At 42.8% G+C, this 19101-nt stretch overlaps 1 protein-coding gene across 3 annotated transcripts in view; it reads left to right on the top strand.

Annotated features, from left to right (window-relative positions):
• The window catches only part of Adipor2 (adiponectin receptor 2), a 63115-nt gene extending 44225 nt beyond the window's left edge, over positions 1-18890 (top strand). For all 3 annotated transcript variants that reach the window (XM_041678380.1, XM_041678390.1, XM_041678370.1), the window contains 6 exons: positions 5163-5282; positions 8451-8622; positions 11733-11919; positions 12161-12348; positions 13835-14028; positions 16105-18890. In XM_041678380.1, coding sequence (XP_041534314.1) covers positions 5163-5282; positions 8451-8622; positions 11733-11919; positions 12161-12348; positions 13835-14028; positions 16105-16233 — 990 coding nt within the window. In that variant the 3' untranslated portion in view covers positions 16234-18890. The remainder of the gene's footprint in view (positions 1-5162; positions 5283-8450; positions 8623-11732; positions 11920-12160; positions 12349-13834; positions 14029-16104) is intronic.
• Positions 18891-19101: the final 211 nt, after the last annotated feature.

Genomic DNA, 19101 nt, shown 5'->3' with positions numbered 1-19101 from the left:
AGCTAACCTGGCCTACATAATAATAAAATATCAAAAAGGCACTGTTTGAATGTGGAAGGTGAGGACCTTCCTGCATCTAAAGGTGTCTTCTGACCTTCATACGCATACTGTTGCATGTGTACACCTGCTTGAATTCTCATTCATATTCGTTCCCCCACCCTGCATGCCCACACATAACACTTGTAAAAAAAAAGTCAAAATTAGAACGTGAGAGCACTTGTTGAGTGACCTGACCCCATCCAAGAGGCCTGTTTATGTTTCTCATCTCTTAGCACTGCTTCCTTGCTGTCGACTCCCCTAGACAAGGCATTGCTTTGTATCATATATGTTTCCTGCTTCTCTGGTACAGGCTACAGCAGAGATCATCTCCTCTGTTACCAAACAACCCCTTCAAATTAAAATCATGAGTGTAGATCTCATCTCTTTTTGCTAAATTATGAAGTATGGCTTCATGTTTACATGACGCCTATTATCCAGCATAGAGTATTACTGTTAGTTTGGGTATAATTATACTTGTTAAATGAAGAATGGAAGGCACAAATAACATTAAAAATTCTCATTGTGTTAGGCTATTTCTAGTCATCCTACAGCCTAGTGAGAAGAATGCCCTGGGTTCATTCACCAACACCTAGTGGAAAAAGAGTCAGTGTATTGTTTCTCAGCCTTTTGGACAAGCGTAGGTATCATATGAGACTCTCTGTAGACCTCCGCCATGAAATTCTCCACAGCATTCCCTTCTTTCTTATTAGGAAGACATAGTGCACATAACTTCTTCCATCTGCAACTCATGGGTAAACTGTCTCCCTAACTGTATAGTGGTAACCCTTCCATTCAGTGAGCCCTGTGATGGTGGGCAACATACATTAGTTCTATAGAAAGGGAAACTATTTTTTGGTCTTCAAAGCTTTTTTATTTTTGAGTAATTGTGTTTCCTCCCTCCCTCCCTCTCCCTCTTTCTCTCTCTCTCTCTGTGACCTCATTCTTGCTAGGGAAGTATTCTGCTGATGAACTATACCCTTTTCCTTTTTATTTTTGACATAGGATCTTACTGTGTATTGTAGTCTGACTTTGAACTCTTAGCCATTTTCTTGCCTCTCATCTTGAATTTAGGGGCTGTAGTTGTGCACCATTGCTCTATTCTGTCTTAATGTATTCTTTTGAGATTTATTTTTAATTTATGCATACGGGTGTTTAGCCAGCATATATATATATATATATACCTGTGTGTCACATGTGTTCCTGGTGCCCAAGGAGGCCAGAAGGTGGTATATTCCCTAGAACCAGAGTTAAAAATGTTTGTGAGCTGCCATGGGGGTTCAGGGAATTGAGTCCTGGACCTTTAAGAGTAGCAAGTGTTGCTAACCACTGAGCCATCTCTCCAGTTCTTTTCTTTTCTTTTTTTGTAGTCCTGGCTGGACTGGAACTCTTTGTAGGTTAGGCTGTCCTCAAGCTCACAGAGATCTGCCTACCAAGTAATGGGATTAGTGTGCTCCATCATGGCTAGCAAACCTTACCTGTATTCTTTTTTTTAAAATTTATTTAGTTTTGTGCATTGGTGTTTTGACTGCATGTATATCTGGAACTGGAGTTACAGACAGTTTTGAGCTGTCAATTGGGAATTGAACCCAGATCCTCTGGAAGAGCAACTAGTGGTCTTAAGTACTGAATCATCATCTCTCTCCAGCCCCACCTGTATTCACACACCAAACTGTTGTGGGAGCTGCGGGCCTGCTTTTCGTCCCTCCCGGCTCCTGCACAGCTAGCTTTACACCAGAAATAACAACACACAAACTGTATTCAATTAAACACTGCTTGGCCCATTAGTTTAGCCTCTTAACCCATTTCTAATAATGTGTGTAGCACCCCTAGGTGCGCTTACTGGGAAGATTCTAGCCTACGTCCATCCTGGGTCGGAGCTTCATATCACATCTGCCTCAGAGAGCAGAGCTATTGCGTCTGCCCGGGAGAGGGGAGCATGGCGTCTCTGAGCTCACTTCCTCTTCCTCCCAGCATTCTGTTCTGTTTACTCCACCCACCTATGTTCTAACCAATAAAATGGGCCAAGGCAGTTTCTTTATTTTTTAACCAACGACCTTCCTCCATCACCAAACCATTCATTCAATTTGAGGTTTATTGTGGTAAATAAAGGTATTAGGGTTTTTGTTGTTGTTGTTTAAGGTGTGCATGTTGTCAAATACAGGAGCTAAATGATTTTCTTGTTGTTTTGAGACAAGGTTTCTCTGTAGCTTTAGAGCCTGCCCTGGAACCAGCTCTTGTAGACCAGGCTGGCCTCGAACTCACAGAGATCTGCCTGCTGCTGCCTCCCAAGTGCTGGGATTAAAGGCGTGCGCCACCACCGCATGGCCATGTTAAATGATTTCTAAGTGTGCATTTTTGTGGTAGTAAGTACATAACCCCATCCATCTCTAGAACATTTTCATCTTCCTAAACTGAAACTCTGTGCCTGTTAAACATTGTGTGTCCTTTGCCACCCTCCAGCCTTCTGAGAACCACCATTTTGCGTTTTGGTAGTCAAATTTACTACAGATAAGTGAAATTACAGACTATTCATCCTTCAGTGACTAGCTTATCTCACTTAGCATGATAGCATAGGTGTTTATTCATGCTGAATCAAATGTAAGAATTTCACATAGGAATCTCTACTGGAGCTGTTGAGGTGGCTCAGTGACTAGAGTACTTGTGCAGTCCTGCCTTGAGTAAAGGTAGAGAACCAGTTATAAGAATCTTGTCAAGCATGGTAGCCCCTTCCACACATGACTGTAGTATGTTCATACACACCCAAGAGAAAATAAATGTCTTGTCAAGCATGGTAGCTCATCCTTTAATCCCAACACTGAGGAGGAGCCCCAGGAAGGAATGCATCAAGTTTGAAGCCAGACTGGGCTAGGTAGCTCCAGGACAGCTTTGAGCCACAGTGTGATGAGACTGTCTCTGGAAAAAAAAGAAAAAAATTTTTTATACGTGTACTGTGTGAATATTATCATACATTATCATTCCTAATGTGTCTGGTGACACTGGTGCAGTTCATGCACAGCAGCAGGAGGCGAGTGGCAGACCAGCTGATTGATGGTCTTGTCAAATGGAGTAGGTGATCAAGAAGGGCCAAAGGGGTGGAGACAAGGAGAAACACTTCCACTGAGCATGCTTGTGCCTGACACTTTCCTACAAACTGAACAGTGATGGACTCAGTCCTTAGATTGAACTTAAAAACCGGCACAGCTATTACTGTTTTATAGATAAGATAACATCTAATTTCTGCTTAAAAGACTTACTTCTAAACCAACCAGTTGACGTTTAGATTGTGCTGCTCTTGGGGTGACAGCTGAATCCCTTAGCCTCTTGCAGAAGCCCTTTCTTATATTGGGAATGTCTCCCTGCCTACCAACTGCTACTCTGTCAACTGCCTTGGAATCTGTCAGGGAGCTACCCTATTTGTTGACCCACCTGCCAGTCTTTCTGGAGTCTGCCAATCATCATATGCAAAACAAGAGAAGAATAATTACACAGACTATGGCTTATAAGGATGGATTTTGGTGGGGCTAGAAAGTTGGCTCAGTGGTTAAGAATACTTATTCTTGAAGAGGAATTGAACTCAATTCCCAGCATCCACTTGGCAGCTTACAAATGGTCTGTAAGTCCAGTCCCAGGGGATTCAACACCTGATATTGGCTGGCAGGAGGCATGTGTATGGTGTGCATTCATACAGACAAAAACATACGGACAAAGCATTTGTATACCTACAATACGATATTTTTTTAAAAAATAGGTAGATTTAGCAGCCTAGGAGGATGTTCTTGAATATTGAGCCAGGACCTTGGTCTGTTCCTTTCTGAATCTGTCCCTTTGGTTTGTGCCTGTGTTCTAAGGTCCCAAATATTTGAATTTGGGAAAAACTATCATCATATTCACCAAGTAGCTTCTGTATCTGTAAAATTAATTTTCTGTTGCTGTGATAAAACTCCATGACTGAAGCAACTTAGAGAAGGTATTTTGTGCTTACAATTCCAGAGGGATGAGTGACAGGAAAGCATAAAGCAAGTAGCAAGCGCAGTAGCATCCTTTACCCCAAGCCCAATATGGAGAGATTAAACTGGAAATGGTGCAAGTTTTAATTTCAGAGCCCATTGCTAGTGACATACTTCTGCAGCAAGGCTGTACCCTTTTGACCTCCCCAAGCTGTCCCCAACTGGCTACCAGATGTTATTTCTCAAACCACAACAGCATCTTTTTCATTCTTTCTAAGCTTTCAGTCTCTGTATTTCTATGCATTCTTTAAAACAAAGCACAGAAGTCACTGGCCAAGACTCCTGCTTCATTCCTTCCAATTATGTAAATCTTCTTTCACCATTTCCATTATCTTTGCTGCTCATAGTAGCAGAGAGGCTATATTCATCCTCTTTGAAAAACTAGTCCCCAGCCAGGCATAGTAGTGCACACCTTTAATTCCTGTACTTGGTGGGCAGTGGCAGGCGGGTCTCTTGAATTTGAGGCCAGCCTGGTCTACATAGTGTGTTCCATAGTGATTTACATAGTGGGTTCTGGCCTTTATCATGAAGGAATGTTGGACTTTGTCAAAGGTAGTTTGAAATTATTTGTGAGTGTATGATGCAAGGGGTTGGCACATGTGCCAGGGTACACATTTGGAGGTCATCAGACACCCTTGTGGAGTTGGTCCATCTACCGTTATGTAGATTCCAGGGATCAGATTGCAGTCATCCAGCTCTCACTGGCCTGGGAAAGTCACTGTTAAACCAAGAGGAAACCAATGCAGTTATTCGAGGAGCAGACTGAAGCAGGCATGGGGATGCTGCGTAGAGTAGAGTCGTTTGTCCCTCCGAATGGAGAAATGTTGCTTTTGACTTGTTTGTACTTGTTTTGTCTTATTTTAGTTTTGGTTTTGTTTCTTTGAGACAGGGTCTCACTGTGTAGTCCTGGCTGGCTTGGAGATCTACCTGCCTTCACTGGGATTAAAGGCGTACACCACTATGCCCTTCATTTTTACTGCTGATAGGTTTACAGTGAAGTTAACTGCTACTGACTGTTGTTGATGCTTGACAGAGGACTGACTTTAATCCTTTACATCTGCAAGGAAAGCGTGGTGATTGATCCTGCCCTTGACTCTTGCTGTGATGTCTTTGCAGAGCTCTGAGGAACTCGAGTGTAAAGATGACAATTCCCAGGAAGATGAAGGGTTTATGGGCATGTCTCCTCTCCTACAGGCCCATCATGCTATGGAGAGAATGGAAGAGTTTGTTTGTAAGGTAAGATTGCCTTTTCCAAACAGACGGGGATAGAAGGTAGTAGTCATTTGCTTTTTGTCCTACTTGGGGGGAAAATCCATGGCAAGATGGAGACAAATAATTCTCCTGACTTTAACCTGTTAAAGACACATTTGTGAAACATACCGATAAAGTTGCAGTGTAACCAAAATGTCCACTTGGGATATGAATCTCTTCTAATACAGAGTAGCAGAGTAAATGTAGATTAGATAAGATAGGATGAAACAATTTGGATTGGTTGTACTAGAGTTATTAAAAAACCATACCAAAGCCATTTTTCTGTTTAATATGGACAGTGTAGTTGCTGTTTCTAGAGATTACACGGGTAATCAAACTACTGAGGTAGACATTGCAGGATTTTCGTGCACATTTAGTATTTTCAGTTCAGCTATTGTGGCGGGGGGGGGGAGGCTGTAGGTGTGGGTGAGTGTCTTTTAAGTGTTTTTTTTTTTTTCAGGCCAGTGTCTGAGTCCCTAGGACCCATTGTAGGATTTTTTTTAAAAAGATAGCTAGAATTAAAGTTTGTTGAAAAAAAAAAATAGAGACTGGTATGCTTTTTAGTCAGATGAGCAAGTGTTTAGGGTAGTATCGTGTTTCATGTTGCTGTCATTAATACCCTGACGGAAAGCAACCTAAGGGAGAAAGATTTTATTTTAGCCTGTAATTTTAGGTTAGTTTATTATTACAAGGAAATCAACTTCACTTAGGTTCTCAGGACCTGAGCAGAATGAAGCCAGTATTCCATTAATAGCCCCTATGCAAGTTCTTGGTAGAACCCTCACTCCCACTGAGAGCCCATGAGCCAAGCCTCCATTGTTCTGCATTTCTTCAAGCTCCCACAAGGACAACCCATTAAGTTTTGTCTACAGCATTCAGCGGCTTTTCTAGCCTGAAGTTTTCAGCTCTCCCCCACGCTAGTAAAACCATGCAAAAGCTCACTCAGATGGAGCAAGATCTGTAGCACCTGTGGCACCTGCCTCTGTTCTTCCAGCTCTGTTGCTGTGATGAAATAACACTGACAAAGCAGCGCAGGAGAGAAAGGGTTTGTTTCGGCTCACAGTCCCAGGTTAGAGTTCATCATTCTTTGGAGAGCCTTGGCATCAGGCATGTGAAACAGTCACACCCATGGTCAAGAGCGGAGGGAATGAATGTATGCTTGCCTTGGCAAGCTTGTTTTTTCTTATATAGCTTAGGTCCCAAACCCAGGGAATGGTGCCTCCCGCAATGAACAGGCCTTCTCAATTAATGTAACCAAATTATATAATCAACATGATTAATGTAAGCAAGACAGTTCCCCACAAACATGCCTCCAGGCCAACCTGATCTAGATAATCTCTTAGTAAGAGTCTCTTGGTTGTATCAAAGTAACAAAACTAACCATCACAACTAGGTATGTCTGTATAAGCCTTCCTCCTCCACCCCGTGTGTATGTGTGTGTTTATGTATGTGTCTGTATATGTATATAAGTTCCCTTTTTAAAAAGTGGCAGGTGGCTGGCATTAAAAACGTATTGTGGTTTCCTTTTCCCTCCTCATAGCTGTTTTATTGCATCCAGTTACAGTTTCTTGATAGTCTGAGACAAGAGAATCACATTAGTCCATGAGTTCACAGCCAGCTTAAACAGTATAGTGAAATCCTCATCTAAGGAAAATAAAATTTTAAAAGATGAATGAAAATACTTAAGAAAAATGGGCTGTCATATGCACAAATATACATGAGTTTGTGCACTGTGCCATTTTATTTAAAGAATTAGGCATCTGCAGAATTTTTTGTCAACAAGTGGTCTTGGAAGCAGTTCTTCATAGCTCCATGGGACAGCTGAAGTACTAGCAGGAAGCAGTGAAAATGAGCATCATCTTGGCTTATTTTATTTGACTTTAGGTGCTATACATGGATTGACCAGGTTAGCATCAGTGAGCATAGGCCCTGAGTTTTGAACTGGAAGGTGAGAGAAATAACAGAGGGGAAGGAAGGAATAAGACTGATTTAATAGGTAAGAGGACTGCATCTGTTCTGAATTTGGCACTTCCTTGGGAGAATGTAAGTGTCACATAGAAGAACACTTCTTTTTATAGTTGCCAGTAAGGAAATAAGAGAGCAGAGAACAGGAAATAGGTTGTAGAGTAAAAGGAGGGGCACCGTAGGGGGCAAGTGGCAATCTTTCTACATAGTGGGGAGGAGAGCCCAATTTATGTGGCTTAGTTCCAAGACCCCTGAGGGATAGTGGGGAGAAGTCTTTGAGTCCTGATAGTGCATTAGATGGAAGCACGGTGTAGCGGAGACTTTTCTCCTTTGCTTCAGCTGGATCCTGGGTGAAGTTGATCATCATGGTGTGGGGCTTAAACGAGATATGGGGGCTAAAATAAATAGGGTACAGTGGTGAACAGACTTTCTTAGGAGGCAACATCAAGATCCTAACCCCCTTTCCCCTCCTCCTGGGGAGAGACAACAGGAAAAGGAAGGAGAAAGGTCTGGAGAGGAAGCACCTTTCATTGGGATCTCCCTGGTGAATGGATCACCTCTGCACAGTTGAAATTGCATCCAGCCCAGGGGGAATGCTAGCAGTGTAGACGCATGTGAGGTGGTCTGTATGTCATTTGTTTGGTCTTCTGAATTCATCAAGTGAAGTACTGTTTTTCTCATAGGCAAGGAGAGTAAGCCTTGGGGTTTTTGTAATTGATTAATACTCACTAGTTAACAGTAGACCCCACATTTCCTACCCTGTGCTTCTTCCATTTAACACCTCAGTTTTCTTGTAGCAGAGAGCAGAGGGGAGATTTTTAGGAAAAGACATGAAAGTGTGATATTTTTCTGTAGTAACAAGAACATTAAGTATGAAATGGTCATATTTAATGACTGATTTTTCTGAAGTAAAATCTGTTGTTGAATGAAGTTCTGTGTAGCTGGGACTTTGAATTCCTCATTATTTTTTAAGCTGGACTAAAACCAAGGCCTTTTAGGATATAATTTGATATATTTGTTTATGATTTCCTGTTCCTAACAAAGACTACCATTTAGAAATTTATTTTTTATCAGTCTTTTATCCAATATAAGATTATGGTAAAAGTTGTTTGGGAACAGTATTGCTAAATGACAACTAAAGTTTGTTTGACAGCAAGGTGTTTGATAACATTCTCAATGAATAACTAGGTTTGGGAAGGTCGATGGCGAGTAATCCCTCATGATGTGCTACCGGATTGGCTTAAGGATAATGATTTCCTTCTCCACGGACACCGACCTCCTATGCCTTCTTTCCGGGCCTGTTTTAAGAGCATTTTCAGAATACACACAGAGACAGGCAACATTTGGACACATCTCCTAGGTATGTAACGTCAATGGTATAATTAAATTAGTAATTTACTTTTTTCTTTGATTTTAATGTATTTTGAGAGTAAGTACAGCTCTTGAAAAATATGTTAGAATTTACCCTCTTCCCCTTAGATTTTCGTTGGTAATTTTTCATTGGTTTACTTTGTTCATTCTAACTTGTGCTGTGACTATTACGACCAATGCGTCTTTTTCTTCCCTAGATCCTTATTTTGAGACAGGGTCCCACTGTGTATCCTGGGCTCCTGAGCACTGCTGTTTGCCATGTGCCCCTCACACCTGCCTTCTTTTCTAGACCTTTAGATAGTGGCTTCAAGTGAGGCAAGGCAAGAAGTGCTATAGAAAAATGTATAGTATTTTAATAAACAGTGAAAGGAAGAATATGAGAAAGTAAGATGTTTTTCAGTCATTGCTTAGATTGTTTTCAGTTAAGTTTCAATTATTGTGAGTAGCATATGAAATAGATGTTTTTCAATTTTTTTTATTAAGTAAAGAATACAGTGGGGAGGAAGGACGATCTTTTCAGTAAAATGAACAGTGCAGCTGAGATAAGTCAATAAGGAACATACCTGTAATCCCAGCACCTGGGAGTGAGTCAGGATTTAAGTGTCAAGTCATCCTGGGCTATAGAGTGCGAGTCTGTCGTGAAACCAAAACCAGATCAAATTCAATCTTAGTCTCCTACAAGATCCAGAACTAGAAACCTTTAGGAAATACAGGTGTAGGTCTTGGTGACCTAAGTTAGGTAACAGACTTTTCTTTTGTTTTTGTTTTTTGATTTGGTTTGTTTTTTTTCGAAACAGGGTTTCTCTGTGTAGGCCTGGCTGTCCTGGAGCTTGCTCTGTATACCAGGCTGGCCTCAAACTCAGAGAGGTCTGCCCCTGACTCCTGAGTGCTGGAATCACACACAAATGCTGGGGTTAAAGGCATGTGCCACTACCACCCCGCAGATAATAGCTTTTTAGAATTGAAACCTAAAAGTACACGCAGTCAAAGAGAATAAATTGGGTTTTTGGCAAAACAAAATTATGTATGTCACAGAATATTGTCAAGAAAGTTAAAAAGATAACCCACAGAGTGAGAGAATCTTTACAAATTATAGTATGTCTGGTCTACTATAGGACTCTTACAAGTCAGTATAAATGGCTCACCCTCTTTGCAGGCAGTAAAGCTTCTCTGTGAATATTTCTAAGAAAGGTACACAGATCACAAACATATACTGTGGACATTTTTATAGAGAAACGTATACACATGACAAACGTATTTGGAAAAGGTTTATTTTTATCAGTTATTTGGGGACATACAAGACAGATATATCGAGATATACAATGAGATACGTTTTATTCCCTCCAGGATTTCTATGATCAAGAAAATGGAAAGTAAGTTTCGGCCAGGGATACGGAGAAATGTTGCTAATAGTAACAAAAAATGGGCCAATACCTGTGGAAAGCAGCATGGTAGAGATAGCTCCTTAGACAGTTAACAGGATCACTGGCAATTTTACTTCAGTTAACTATTCAGCAAAATATGTACATAGATGTTTTAGCAGCATTATTAATAGAAACGACCTGCTGCTGAATAGATAAACCGAATGTGGTATACCCATGCGATAGAACACCGTTTGGGGGCCAGTGAGATGGTCATTGGGGAAAAGTTGTTGCTCCAGATTTTATGCCCTAAGTTCAATCCCTAGGACCTACAGTGGTGGAAGGAAAACTGGCTCCTGCAAGTTGTTCCCTGGCCTCCACACATGGATACAAAAACGAGTAAAAGTAAGATCTTTCTTAAAAGAAGAATTTAGCTGTAAGAGTGAATTACTGATGTTTGGTACAACCTGCGGAGTGAATTAAGTGAAAAGACACAACAGGCTACATAATCGCTTGATTCCATGTACATGATATGCCCAGAAAAGGCAAGTCCAGAGACAGAAAGTAGGGCCACTTAGTAGTGAGACCCTGTCTCAAAAAACAAAACAAAACAAAACAAAAAACCAGACAGGTATACAATTTCTGACACCGATGTTCTGGGTCACTAGTGAGGACCAGAGAAACAACACAGGGCTCTTCAGCATTTGTAAACAAATGTAAATTAGAGCTTTGAAAGCTCCCACGGCATATGTCAGAGTGCACAAATGATAGTATATACCAAAATCTAAGAGGTAACTCTACTCTGCCTTCATTTTGGATTGTGGTCCTTAGGTGAATGAGAAATTATTAACTTCCCTCCCTCCCCCCCTCCCCCCTCCCTCCCCTCTCCCTCCCTCCCTCCCTCCCTCCCTCCCTCCCTCCCTCCCTTCTTCCCTCCCTCCTTCCTTCCTTCCTTCCTTCCTTCCTTCCTTCCAAGATTTATTTATTTATTACGTATACAGTGTTCTGCCTGCTTTTAAATTGCAGGCCAGAAGAGGGCACGAAATCTCATTACAGATGGCTGTGAGCCACCATGTGATTGCTGGGAATTGAACTCTGGAAGAGCAGCCAGTGCTCCTAACCACTGAGCCATCTCTCTAGTTCCTTCCTCCCTCACTTTTTTTTTTCTCCTCAAGACAGGGTCTCTCTCTCTCTGTAATAGCTCTGGCTGTCCTGGAATTCACTTCGTAGACCTCAAACTCACAGACATCTTCCTGCCTCTGCTTCCCAAGTTGTAGAATTAAAGGTGTATGCCACCCCCACCCAACTTTTTATTTATTTACTGATTTACTTATTTTTCCTTTTTTGAATCAGGCTCTTATGTATACCAGGCTACCTTGTTCCCTCTGCTGAGGATGGCATTGAATTTGTAATCCTCCTGCTTCTTCCTCCCAGCTTAAGATTAAGGTGTGAGCCACCACACCTGGTGTGTGTGGTGCTGGAGATGGAACCAGGTCTTTGTGCATGCTGGGCTACCACTTGTTGCATCTTTAACTAGTCATTATATTCTTTAAAGTTTATAAAGCTGAAGTGTGTATGACTCCAGCAGTATTGGAAGTAAACTAAAATATGGATAAACTTACTTTGAAAATTTTTCGCAAAGGATTTATGGCTCTGGTATCACTGCTACTGGGAAAAGCTGAAAACAGCGTACAACACCCTGGGTCACATCTTCCCCTCACTCATACTCTTCTCCTAGGTTGTGTCTTCTTCCTGTGCCTGGGCATCTTCTATATGTTTCGCCCAAATATCTCCTTCGTGGCCCCTCTGCAAGAGAAAGTGGTCTTTGGGTTGTTCTTCCTGGGAGCCATTCTCTGCCTTTCATTTTCATGGCTCTTCCACACAGTCTACTGCCACTCGGAAGGGGTCTCCCGACTCTTCTCTAAGTAAGTATTCACGCTGTCCATGTTATCATCTGTGCCTTAGGATCAGTGGGGCAGGAACACCCTCCAGCAGAGCTGGCAGGATTCTTAATGTTACCATACGGAAATGTCTTCCCTTAATGTAGACAACCCAGTTTGCTTCTTAGTTGCTGCAGATGTCATAAGTCGTAGAGGATTAATTGGAGTCTGTAACAGATGATAATTTTTTAGCATTAAATGGAGTTCTTTTAAATTTCAATCCTAGGTTGGATTACTCTGGTATTGCTCTTCTGATCATGGGAAGTTTTGTTCCTTGGCTTTATTATTCTTTCTACTGTAACCCACAACCTTGCTTCATCTACCTGATTGTCATCTGTGTGCTGGGCATTGCAGCCATTATTGTCTCCCAGTGGGACATGTTTGCCACCCCTCAGTATCGGGGGGTCAGAGCAGGTGAGTGTATGTGAACGTGTCCTTCTATGGGTCATTTATGGTATGCTATTATAAACCGATACTTTTGCAGTGTAGAGATGAAGTAACCAGCGTTCTTGTGGGACTTCTAGCCTGGTGGTCAGTTATTAGAAAGCACAGGGTTGATGGGCGGGCGCACACATATATTTTGGGCAGTGTTGTATCTTTGAGGAAATACTACAATATAATGACTTCTGTAATTGTTTCATCTTAGTATACTTCGTGGTGACTGATTTTTTTTTTTGGTTTATATTTAGTGTTTTATATTTTAGTTTAAATTGCTTTAATAAATAAGACCTGAGTTCATTGCTGATTATGTACCAATAAAGTAGATACTATACTTTTCTTCTGATATAGGGGTCTTTGGTATTTAGGTAATGCCTGCTGAGTGTCCTGTGACATCGGTAGTCTTCTTACTTGAATGTGGCATTTGTAGAACCAGAAGATTGAAAAATTTGCCTTTAATTTTGAAATCAGTAGCCTGTGCTGAATGATTCTGACAAAATCTTTCAGAACTCGGACTCTGTGTTACCTGAAGTTGTGTCTTCTACTTTCTGTCTCCCAAGTGGCACTACCACATATGCTTTTCTTGTTATAAACTCAAGCCCTGATTGATCTGCATGCAACTAGAGTACTAGAAACAGAACTAACCCCATGTTGATGAGAGCAGTCTGCTCTCCTTTTTAGGACGTCCACATAAGACGTCCAGTAGCCAGCGCTGGCTCTGTAGTTCTGCACTAGGTCAGTGGTGTTAAACCTATTGGAGTGCATGAGATAAGAACATCTTTGCTGAGTGGAGCTGAGCATTCTACTATTTATAAACACCAGAAGGTTAAGTCCTGAGCCTTTTCTTTGAGAGTGAAAAGCACTATTGGCAGCCTTTCTTCATACGCAAAGGAAAAGAACAGTAGTGTAGCAATGCCCTAGAGGACAGTGTCGGGGGGTGGTGTTAGTTTTTATTAGGTCTGCTTGGTCCCTGAATTTCATACCGTTAGTATGCCATTTCCTCCTCTCAGTTAGGTGCACATGTTTTCTGATTGTGCATCCTGCATGCATTCTCGCGTACGTTGTGGCACTCCAGCAGCTTACTGGTGACGCTGGGTAGAGCCCCATTTACAGCCTATTGCAGTCTGCCTGTAAAAGGGAGACATTTAAGGAAGCTTAAGCTAACTCCCCGTGCTTTCTTTTCCTAAAACTCTTCACAGAGTGGTTCTTTCTAACTAACCTCAGGGTTGTTTACATAGCCTGGCTTACTGTGAGGTTTCTCATATCTGTAAATGGAGCATACCTCCATTGTCTTGTGTGATGGTGTCTCAAAGGTCGAAGGACCTTCTTTTTTCTTTAAAACAAGAATGACTGTCTTTGAAATTTTAAGTTGATCAGAGTGAATAGTATTATGTTGTGATATTGACTTCTTTCTTATTTTCTTTGTGTGTTCTCTTTTTATTCTGTTCTCCTGATGTCTTAGGAGTATTTGTGGGCTTAGGCCTGAGTGGAATCATCCCTACTCTACACTATGTCATCTCAGAAGGCTTCCTGAAGGCTGCCACCATAGGGCAGATAGGCTGGCTAATGCTCATGGCTAGCCTCTATATCACAGGAGCTGCCCTCTATGCTGCCCGCATCCCTGAACGCTTCTTTCCTGGCAAATGTGACATCTGGGTAAGTGTGGTCAATGGTGATAAGGTTTATGTTGCTGTTAGTTAGGCACATTGGGAGTGATGTAATTGAAAGTTAAGTGACTTGTGTTCTAGTCTTAGCTCTGTCCCTTGTTGTCTGGTTTCTCTGGGCAGTGAGCGTAGTGCTAACCCTGATGATTGAGCACTCAGTGCCTGCCTGGCACAGTACTGAGTACTGCAAATGTACCAGGTCATCCAGTGTCAGTCCCACAAGTCATACGTATTCTTGTTTTCACTTTACAGATAGGAAGCTATGGCTCAGGAAGGCTCAACAGCTTGTCTAAAGCAAGTGGCCATTAAGTGGTAAACAGAAACAGAATCAGGCTGGTTTTAGTGTCCATCTGTGTTCTTGTTTGCGGAAGTGGAGTCACTGGACATTCTGTCTGTTTCCCATTTTGTTTCTCACTATGAAAGAAGGGCTTTGGGGGAGCCAGTTTGGATGCTCACCTTATGAGACCTGGATAGAGGTGGGCGGTGCTTGGGCTTCCCACAGGTCAGGGAACCCTGATTGCTCTTCGAGCAGATGAGGGAGGGGGACTTGATCGGGGGAGGGGGAGGGAAATGGGAAGCGGTTGCGGGGAGGAGGCAGAAATCCTTAATAAATAAATAAATTTAAAAAGAAAGAAGGGCAATCTTCTACTGAGATCATTTTTAAAAAAGAGAAGGCTGAAGCTGGGTGTGCTGGTGTACACCTGTGAGCTCAGTACTCAAACAACAAAAAACAGAAAGGGGGGGGAGGGAGGGAGGGAGAGAGATGGGAGGGGGAGAGAGCTGGGTTACTAATTTAGCTATTAGTTATTATTATTGTGTATGTTTGATGCATGTGTGTTTAGAATGGGCACATGCATGCTATGGTGCCCATGTAGAGGTCAAAGGAGATCTTTCTGGAATTGGCTGTCTTCTGCTACAGTGGTTGCTAGGCTTTGTGCAACAAGTGCTTTTACCTGTTGAGCTATCTTGCTGATCCTAAGATCCGTTTTGGTACCCAAACCCAGTAATATTGATAGGAGATTGATCCTCTATGTATCTGGTGGGGGAATGGAGGAGAGGGAGGTAGCTAGACTGTGGAAAGATTAGGGAGAAAAACTGAGGAACTAGTAAAGATGGACATTTCTACCTGAAGATGATCTGAAACATTTTCAGCAGTGTAGTAAATAGATAGGGAGTGCTCTTGAAGTGAGGTCTGACTCATAGGTCCTGCTTCTCACTACTGCTCACAGTTGTTTGCTGAGCTGGCCACTCATGTTCTTAAAGTTAATGAAGAGAGATGGTCCTGAACTCAGTCTTCTGAGCTTCAGGTTAGCTAACTTACCTTTCATTTCTTCTCAGGTATACTTCTTTTTTTGTTTGCTGGTTTGTTTTGTTTTTTTGAGACAGGGTTTCTCTGTGTAACGGCCCTGGTTGTCCTGGAACTTGCTTTGTAGATCAGGTTGGTCTCAAACTCACTGAGATTTGCCTGCCTCTGCCTCCTGAGGGCTGGGATTAAAGGCTTACGCCATCACCACTTGGCTCAGTTATACTTCTGATACCAGTGTCTTGATAAATAGCACCGTGTCTTTCCATTTTAAGACCATGAGAGAGTGTTGTAATTTCTCAAGTGTTTGTCAGTAATCCTGCTGCTGATTGTCAGGGGGTCCTGGGGAATTTGGTGATCTAACTGTAAGGTCTGTATGGAATTTACCCCTAAGTTCACTGAACTTATAGGCAGTACCTATATTTCTCTAGGAGAGCTGGCTTTTGACTCAGAATATGGGGTCCCCGATGGATATTCTTGTCCCATCTTGAATTTTTGGATTTTTCGAGACAGGGTTTCTCCATAGCTTTTTTGGTTCCTGTCCTGGAACTAGCTCTTGTAGACCAGGCTGGCCTTGAACTCACAGAGATCCCCCTGCCTCTGCCTCCCGAGTGCTGGGATTAAAGGCGTGCGCCACCACCGCCCGGCTCCCCATCTTGAATTTGAATTGTATCATATGCATTTCCACTGTCAAGCTGGGAAACAGTATCTCTTCCTAGGTATCTATAGCAGGCTTAGTAATGGTCTCCCCCTCTCTCCCTCCAGTTCCACTCCCACCAGCTCTTCCACATCTTTGTGGTTGCTGGTGCCTTCGTTCACTTCCACGGCGTCTCAAACCTGCAGGAATTCCGTTTCATGATTGGTGGGGGCTGCACTGAAGAGGATGCACTGTGAAACTTCACAGGAGCCAGGGACTGTGACCCCGAACCCAGGCCTGCAGCTCCCACAGGCCTGCTTACTGGCTGTTGGTGCCAGTGCCAGAGAAGCCCCAAACTTGGACAGCCTCACGGGCCTTGTGATGGCCCAAGGGCTCCATGGGGCTCAAGACTAAGAAGAGAAAAACAAAAATAAATCATACCTCAAAGGATGGAGTGCATCAATTTGGAGAAAAGGCGAAATGGCTCATCCCCTTACTTCCTTTTGGGATCTTCTGATTGAAGGCAACTCTGCAAGACCCTTGCCTGACAGACTGGCTTCTGATGTGATCGTATTTATTTGTAGAAGATGGGAATATTGGTTGGTGGTTCTTTCTTCTCCCTTTCTCTCTCCTTAAAGCAGTAATACATGAGTACCGTGTACCGACAGATTGTGCCACTGGAGCTCCTCAAAACAATAACCAAACCAATTTAGGTGAACATTTATATCCAACAAAGGGGTTGGAGTGTGAGTTTAGGCACTCTTTTGGGAGAACAAAAAAATTAATGTAAATAAGATTTCTAATTTACTGTTTAAATAAGAATTTATATAAACATTTAAAACATAGGGGCAGGGGAGGGAGGGAGACTTTTTTAAAAGAATGAAACATGCAAGTACCACACACTGTTTCAATTTTGCACAAAGAGATGGAAGGAGGATAAAGTGGTAGCCCCAGAATGCACGATGTCTTGGTGCACCAAGGTGCCTTTCATAGGCTGATAACACTTGGATCCTGCTGGGACAGAGGGTACAGCCCCAGCCCAGGGATCTTCTGGCCACTCTCAACAGTGAGGGGAGGCAAATGAAAGGAAGTGGTGTGTGCTTTTCCAGTGAAAGCAGCACAGGCTGCTGTATGGCTCTAGAGAAGGCGTCAATTGAGAGGCTGTCACATAGGCCCTTTCTGGAGTGGTGTAGTAAAGAGATGATGAAGGGGAGGAGGTCCTCTGGGAGGGAGGGAGGGAGCATCAGCACAGGGCCTGTCTAGTTCTTCTCCGTGTCCTGTTTAACCAGGTGGTAGTTCTTATCTGAATAGAGATGTGGCCATTTTCCAGACCCTCTCTTTGGAGCCTTGAGCTATTCTGCAAACTTTGCTCTCTTGAGAATACTGCCCTAACGATCCTTCCTCCTGGAAATAAAAAACTGCCCCTGCTTCTCCTCCCACCTTCTCCCTCCCACCATAGCTCCTGGCATGGAGCCAGTCACTAGTGAAATTCTAATGAAGTCAAATAGGCAGGTATAGAGAGCCATCCCTACTGGGAGTGATGGCGTTTTTCTCTGGTGCACTGTCTTGGCAAGTGTGGTATGGCAGAACAGGTTCTTATGTTCCCCTTGGACAGAAAGTCAGTGATATCTACTGTGGAGTAGTTAGCACTCACTGAGTGCCGTTTGCAAGGAGTGTGGTACAGAGTTGGAAAGGAAGTGGTGTGTTCCTGCTAGGTGTCTGATAGACTTAAGCCCACAATTTTGAATGGCTGCTAGAAGACAATTTCTCTGTCCCAGGGCTACTGTGTTATGGGTTTTAGAGACTGGGGATGAGTTGGGTCTGGTTTATAGAATTCTGATCTTGGCTCCTAAGTGAGAAGCCAAGCATTTGAGTCTCCAAGACTTCAGGCAGGCATCACATCCTGGGGCTGGTGGGTATTGCGTTTAACATAGGGCCTCAGGCATCTCAAAAGGGATGCTTGGGGGTGGGAGAAGGTTCTATTTATTCAGTAGTGTTTTCTTGGTCATGTTGTCCTTCCTTTACCTTCAGATCCCCAGCTGCATCCTTTAGCTTCAGATCTCCAGCTGCAGCTGGGGATCCAGGAAGGCATCCACTGTAAAAGCTGGGAAGAACTTACGAGTGTTTGATTGTGGATAAGGTCACTACCCTAGGTAGACCAAACAGAAGACTCCGGGTGAACAACATTGTGTCAGGCAGAGTTAGAGAACAGTGTTAATTCCTCAAGCAGTTAAACAGGACAATGTCCATCTAGAAGGAAGTTCACCTAGGTTTGTGGTAGCAACAGCACATATCAGAAGCCAGACTTACTCCCTGGTCCTGTACTTGGGATAGAGTATGAGATGCTACCCATGACTCTACAGAACTAGAGGTCTTTGGGTCCAGTCATCCCTTTCCCAAGCAGGGAGAATCTGGTTCACCATAGCACAAACTCTTAGGGAAAAGAATCAACACCACTAGTGTGTCTAGTAACTTCCCTTCTGTGTGTGTGTCTCTGTGTGTGTGTGTGTGTGTGTGTCTGTGTGGGCACATTTGTGCCCACGTGTGTCTCTGCAGCTCACTACAACAGCCTCCATGTGCACTTGACTTGGTGCCCCCGGGAGCTCGTCAGGTTGGCACCTGAGTGCCTTACCTTCAGCAGTTTGAGGCTGGCTTGCTCTGCGCACGTGTTTCATTTTCTTCTTGGCCCTAGGCCAGTTAGGAACCTGTACACCTTCATTCTTTCATCAGTAAATAGTGGCCTTTGTCAGTATTTCCCCTTTCTAAGTTGCTGATGTCACAAAGCACACTTTTGGGGATTGTAGAAGGTTGGGGTTCCAGAAAGGCATCTATGTGACTGTTCCATTCACCATGGGATTTCCCTACTTGCTGTCTTCTCAATTTCTCTAATAAAAAGAGCCAAATGGAAGATCAACTTTGTTGTGTTTTTATTGCCTTTTTTCTTTTAAAAACCTTACTTCACTTTGGGGATATCCTTAACACCCTAATTTAGACAGGAAATTTAAGGACTTTTTAGAAACTTTTTGTCATCAGGAGGTTGATGCAGGAAGATCATGAGTTTAAGGCCAACCTGGGCTACACAGACCTTATCTTTAAAGTAAGATGAGCTTTCTCTATACCTGGTT

Source organism: Microtus oregoni, unplaced genomic scaffold (assembly GCF_018167655.1).
Source record: "Microtus oregoni isolate MIOR12 unplaced genomic scaffold, Mior012 000002F_ref0000024, whole genome shotgun sequence".
Taxonomy (NCBI): Eukaryota; Metazoa; Chordata; class Mammalia; order Rodentia; family Cricetidae; genus Microtus; species Microtus oregoni.
Note: the sequence above shows the minus strand (reverse complement) of the source record. Positions and strands in the feature narration are given on the sequence as shown.